The 5,891-nt window shown below is 55.3% G+C and overlaps 1 protein-coding gene across 3 annotated transcripts; it reads right to left on the bottom strand.

Annotated features, from left to right (window-relative positions):
• Positions 1-665: 665 nt before the first annotated feature.
• Positions 666-5,620, bottom strand: HAPLN2 (hyaluronan and proteoglycan link protein 2). 3 transcript variants are annotated; one of them, XM_023761560.1, is made up of 5 exons: positions 5,070-5,620; positions 4,502-4,855; positions 4,210-4,326; positions 3,911-4,093; positions 2,573-3,520 (listed from the first exon to the last, which is right to left on the bottom strand). In XM_023761560.1, the coding sequence occupies exons 1-5, from the start codon at positions 5,155-5,157 to the stop codon at positions 3,240-3,242; spliced, it is 1,023 nt and encodes a 340-aa protein (XP_023617328.1). In that variant the 5' UTR covers positions 5,158-5,620; the 3' UTR covers positions 2,573-3,239. The 3 variants fall into 3 exon arrangements, 1 of the variants encoding a protein (XP_023617328.1); XR_002831429.1 differs by lacking the exons at positions 2,573-3,520; positions 4,502-4,855; positions 5,070-5,620 and adding an exon at positions 666-952 and having other exon boundaries at positions 3,911-4,336; XR_002831428.1 differs by lacking the exons at positions 4,502-4,855; positions 5,070-5,620 and having other exon boundaries at positions 3,379-3,603; positions 3,911-4,336.
• Between the last annotated feature and the right edge of the window lie 271 nt (positions 5,621-5,891).

Genomic DNA, 5,891 nt, shown 5'->3' on the forward strand with positions numbered 1-5,891 from the left:
GTGAACATCTGGGACTCTGCCTGAGGGCTTTTTTTTTTTCCTGGCTGTGGGAACATGTTTGAGCACAGGGCTAGCCAGGAATACTAGAGGGTTAATGCTTCCAGAAGCAACCCTCAATCTTCCAACAGGAAGTTCACCAATAATACCCTAGTTCCACTGCCCCTTGGGTAGGATTCTCTGAGACAGGTTCTACACTGTCTTCCAGAATTCCCCCAAAGGACTGAGCCTCAGTTGCTCCACCTGCTCTATTACACAGCTCTCAGTGGCTTCCTTCCCTTTCCGGTCTCAGTTCTCCACTCCTCTACCAGTGCGTCTTAGCATGACCTTGAACTCAAAGTTTTATACTCAAACTACTTGTACTCAAAGTCTTTTTAAAAAGTATACATTTTTATTGATTTCAGAGAGGGAGAGGGGGAGAGATAGAAACATCAATGATGAGAGAGAATCATTGATCGGCTGCCTCCTGCACACCCCACACTGGGGTCTGAGCCCACAACCCAGGCATGTGCCCTGACTGGGAATCGAGTCATGACCTTCTGGTTCATAGGTCAATGCTCAACCACTGAGCCACACTGGCTGGGCACAAAAATCTTAATTCAACGTTTGCTTTTAGGGAACCCCGTTGTCTTAGTCAGTTTGGGCTGCTATAACAAATGACCATAGATGGGGTGCAACTAACATTTATTTCTCACAGTTCTGGAGTCCAGCAGATCTGGTGTGTGGTGAGGGCCCACTTCCTGGTTGACAGGCAGCAGCTTCTCATTGCATTCTCACCTTGTGGAGAACAGAGAGAAGCACATTCTCCTGATTCTCTTCTCATGAGGGATCCACCCAATGGGCTTAATTACCTCCCAAAGGCCCCATCTCCAAATATAATGGCACTGGGGATTAGGGTTTTAACATAGGAATTTTGGGGGGAAGGGAAGCACAAAATATAGTCCATAGCAGCCATCTAAGAAAAATGAAAGAGAATCAAGCATTAAGCTTACATTTCCTGAATGGGTGATATGTCAGGGTAACAAAATAGTTGATGAGGGAAATTTTCCTTTATAGTAGATGATTACAGAGTACAGCTAATAAGTGAAGGAGGGATGACAAAATTAGAACATCTCCATTTTGTACTCCTAATGAAATAATGGCTCTAGAAAATGATCATCAGTAGGTATTACATAAAAAGTTCATGGGTGAGTTGAATGGTGGCCACAAAAAGATATGTCCACGTCCAAATCCTTGACACTTGTAAATGTTAACTTGTTTTTAAAAAAGGGTCTTTGTGGTTGTAATTCATTACATGAATTCATTCCCTAAATGAAGTTAATGGTTTTGAGATAAGATGGGGGGATGGGGGAATACCAATGTGTCCCAGAATCTATACTGCCCTCCTTGGTGCTTGTGGTAGACTTGGGTACTGCTGCTGCTACCAAATAGTATTTCCAATTTTGCTTCTAGGCCAAGGTGACTGTTCTTTCCCGCCCCCTTGTGGTTGAGTGGGACCATGTAACCAGTTCTGGAAAACTGACTTGTGAACCGAAGGGACAGGTGTCCCTCTGGGCCATAGCTATTATTTTTTTACTTCTGGCATAGTGACTTACAGCATTTGAGATGGTGACTACTCTATCAGCCTGGGCCCCTGAATAACTAAAATGAGAAGACCCACCCCCTTGTTGACCATAATGTACATGTAGCCTACCTAAGTGAGAAACTTTTATTTTAAGCCACTGAGATTTGGGGTTTGTTTGTCATCACATCATAAGTTAGCTTGTTCTGACTAATATAATGCCATACAGCAACCAATCCTACAAGCTACCTGCTAAGAACCTGAATAATAATAATTGTTCTATTGTTGCTATTATTGTTATAATAACAATCATTGATTAGTATAGTTACCACTTACTGAGTGCCTCTTATGTGTAACAGGCATGTACTACCCAGTACAGGCATTGTCTCAATTCTGCTCACGGCAACCTTGGGAGGAAGGTATTATCCAATGACCAAGACAGGAAATTCAAAGCTTAGAACTAGCACAAATATTTCATTTGCTATCTGAGGGTTATTGAAAATGCTATTCTTTGATCATTCTCTGTCCCTTATATAAAGTCCTATGGGATGAATTATCTTTAACAATCATAGCAAGAACCGTCTTGGAATGCAAGTTTACAGGTACAAAGTGCCATTAGAAAGTTCATGACCTTTGCTTCAGTCATTACTATTCTCTAGACCAGGCTTTTGTGGTGCAGATAGATTGCTTGAACAGTAAAAAATAAAAAATAATATATATGAATTAATGGCATTCGAGTTTGTACGTAGAGTTACTGGTATGCTTCCTTTAGCCGGATGTTAAGAGTGCTCCGGTCCCGTTGCCCCTTTTCCCTGGCGGCCATGGTGGTGGTGAGCGCTAAACCAAATGCACAATCACCCCAAGTATCAACCCTGTGGGACGTGCTGGTGTGGTGTTTGCCGCCTCCTCCTTCCACGGGGTTGATTTCCCGTTAGTTGTAACAACGGTATAATTTTCCCTTCTTTAATAGTAATCCTGAAAACCCTCCTGGGAGACTGGCAGGGTACAAACGCATTTAGAAATATTTTTAGGTCTTTTTATTTGTTCGGTGGTGGGGTGTAGGACTAGGGGTTGGAGCGCTTCAGGCGGATTTGAAGTAATCTTAGGTGAGTTTGTGGCGCCCCCTGGTGGTGCTCGGCGAACACCCTGGGTTCTCCGCGTCTGTACCGGGCTCGGTGCCTGCAGCTCTCCCTCGCCTTTCGGTGCTCTCCTCGCCACCCTCCCCTAGGCTCACCCCGAAGCGGCAGCAGCCCTTCAAGAGCGCAGTCAGCACGCTTTATCGAGCTCATCCCCTTCACCCTCGACTCCTCGCTGCGCCTACAGCTTCGTCCAACACAAAAACTTCCCGTTATTTTACTGCTGTATACAGAGGTCAGTTCATGTCCCCTGGGCGCCCTCCCACCCCCTAGCAGTGGCTGAGTTGTGTGCTGGGGGCACGCGAACCGCCACGGGGCCTTGATCCGCAGGTCCGGGGTCGTAGCTACACCCCGTCACCATCACCGTCACCGGGGCGCCACCCCCTCCCCTCCCGACACCCGCCCCGCCCCGCCAGGAGGCCCGGGGAGGCGGGTCGGGAGGGGCTGCTCTTCATCTGGCGGGAGGAGAGGCTCGAGGGAAAGGGCAGCAAGAGACCCCCCACGACTCCCAGGCGCTGTCCGCGTGCGGAAGGGGCGCGGTGGCCCTACTCGGAGTAGCAGTAGGTCCCGTAGCTGGCCCGCTGGGGCTGCGGGAAGCCGAAGCTGCGCACGCCGGGATCAGGGAGGCCCCCGCAGCGCGGCCGCGGCGTGGTGATGGGGAAGCGCACGCTGCCGTCCGCCAGCCACCCGCCGTCGCATTGGTCCAGCCCCGAGAACTTCCAGGCCGCGTACAGGTGCCCGACCTTCGCCACCACGGCCCCGCGCCGCCGGCACGCCGCCTGGGCTTCGGACAGGGTCAGCCGCCCCGGCACGAAGAACACGTGGCCTGGGGACGGAGCGGGTCACTGACTGGCCGAGAGCAGGACATGCGGGGTACAGCGGGGATTCAGGCTCCCGTCGAGGGCGAGGCTGCGGAGAGCGGGCTGGGTGGGAGGAGCGGGCAGGGGTGCGGATGGGGTTGCGGGAGGCGGGCTGGAGCGAGAGGGTGGCGTGAGGCGGGGGACAGGCCTCGAAGAGACAACCGAACCGGGCGGATCTCCAGCCCCAGGGCTTTCACTTTCCTCGCCCCCATCCGCCAGACCCCGCCCCCACCCGCCAGACCCCGCCCCCATCCCGGCTCCGCCCCCAGCCTCCAGACCCCGCCCACCGGCCAGGCTCCGCCCTACCATCCAGACCCCGCCCCTAGCGCCGTGCGCTCGCCCCGCCCGCCCCTCACCTGCCTGCGTGGAGGTGAAACAGAAGGCGTCGTAGCGGTCGCGCTTCCGGTCGCGGGGCCCGTAGCTGCGGATCCCCGGCCGACCGTGGCCGCCGCACGGAGCACGCGCGGTAAGCACAGGGTAGTGCACGGATCCCTCGAGCAGCCAGCCCGCGTTGCACCAGTCCAGCCCCTCGGTCCATGCTGGCGGCAGACGAGGGATTAGAGGCGTCACAGGCAGGAGCCAGACCCGGAGGTCGCCTCCGCTGGGGCCCCTGTAACAGCCCGGAGGGGACCTAGGCGGTGCCCGGGCCGCTCACCCTGGTACAGCTGCGCGTAGGTGGCCAGGCGTCCGCCCTGCTCCTCGCACGCCTGCTTCGCCTCGTAGTAATTGAACTGGTACCTGCCCCGGCTGGGCTGGTACGGAAACACCACACCTGTGGGGGGGCAGACAGCCTGGGGAGGGCCGGCAGACGTGGGAGGGGAAGAACAGGCGGGGCCGCCGAGCCGAGAGGGCGGGGCAGATGCTGAGGGAGGAGCCCTGGGATACCCGGATCCGCCCCCGCCCGTCTCCCCCGCTGGCGAGGAGGGGCTGGAACCGCCGGGCCTCACCCTCCAGGCGCAGGGTCAGCGCCACGCTCTCGTCCTCGATGCCGTTGATGAGCTCACAGCGGTACCGGCCCTCGTCCTCCAGGCGCACGCCCGCAATGACCAGGGAGGCGTCCAGCCGATGCCCCCTCCGCATCCTGGCTCGGCCCTCCAGAGCCCCGTAGCTCCGGGCATGCAGTCCGTTGGTGATGAGGATCGAGGTTTCCCGGAGCTCCCCTGGCTCCACTTTGCTCCAGCGCACCTTGTAGCTGGGAGGCAGGGTGCCCAGGATGCAGGGCAGCGTGGTCGTGGCGCCACGACGAGAGTGAATGACCTCGTGGATGGGGGGCAGGAGGTAGTGGGGGCCCCGGTAGGATGCTGAGCAGAGGGGGCCACAGTGGCAGGAACCCCCTGACCCCCACTGTGCCAAGTGCCCATCCAGACCCTGTTCCCCAGGCGGTCCCATTCTCTCCTCCACTGCCCACTCAGCAATAACTCTCACTCCCTGGGTACCTCCAACAGCTGCCTTTCCCACGTTTCCCACACCTGGAGCTTCTCCCCCACAGTTTCTGGGCAGGAACTGAGATCTTACCTGGGTCCCCAAGGGCTCTGTGGAAGGTGGTGAAGGCCCACAGGAGAAGGAAGTGACAGAATGTGGGGAGATTGAGCCAACCTTGCATGATGGGGAGTCAGCCTAGCTGGGTCTACAAGGCACAAAGGGTGGGCCATTCTTCAGGACTAAGGGAATGGGGACAGGGCGGGGAAAGCAGGGTTGTAGATAAACTCCCAGCAGGGATTCCTCAGACGGACTGTCCAGCTGGAAGCCATGGGGCAGTAATAAGGGGCTTATGTTCATGGCAAAAGGCAAGTGGGAGGGGGAGAGGGTCAATAGCAACCACACCCCCACCTCTGCCCATCCTGCTTCCTCTCCCATCCCTTCAGTCAGCAGGTCCTCTACCTATCCCCTTCTCATCACAAGTGCCACTTCCCAACTCTTGCCATCTGGATTGTCAGCTCCAGTCTCTATCCTCTCCCACACTCATTGCCATCTGAAGCCAGAGTAAATGTGTCCTGCTTAACAGTCTCTCCCTGTTGTCCTGAGAATAAAGCCCAGTTGCTGTGTGATCCAGTCTCTCCCTGCACTTCGCCACCTGAGTCTCTCCCTGCACTTCGCCACCTGTGCCTTCTGCACTGCGCTCCACACATGTTGGACTTCTGGCTCCAGAACAGTCCAAGTTCACTCTCACCTCCTTTGGGAAGCCTTTTCTCTTCCCCCAGTTCACCACACTGTGGTGCCCTGTGATCCACTTGCCTGGTTCCCCTACTGCACTGGATTGGGGATTTCCCCCCCCCCCTTAGAAGTACTTTTATCAGCAGCTAAGTCAGCTGTGTGAATTTGAAAGTAATACATATG

The sequence above is a fragment of the Myotis lucifugus genome, unplaced genomic scaffold, assembly GCF_000147115.1.
Source record: "Myotis lucifugus unplaced genomic scaffold, Myoluc2.0 scaffold_211, whole genome shotgun sequence".
In the NCBI taxonomy this organism is placed as follows: Eukaryota; Metazoa; Chordata; class Mammalia; order Chiroptera; family Vespertilionidae; genus Myotis; species Myotis lucifugus.

What these genes read in the sequence shown, in the direction of transcription:
- HAPLN2 (XM_023761560.1), bottom strand. Translation starts at nt 5,157, where the DNA reads ATGCAAGGTTGGCTCAATCTCCCCACATTCTGTCACTTCCTTCTCCTG. An exon ending in CTACGCGCAGCTGTACCAGG is followed by an intron (nt 4,094 to 4,209) that starts GTGAGCGGCCCG and finishes GTCTGCCGCCAG; the next exon opens with CATGGACCGAGGGGCTGGAC. An exon ending in TTTCACCTCCACGCAGGCAG is followed by an intron (nt 3,521 to 3,910) that starts GTGAGGGGCGGG and finishes CTCCGTCCCCAG; the next exon opens with GCCACGTGTTCTTCGTGCCG.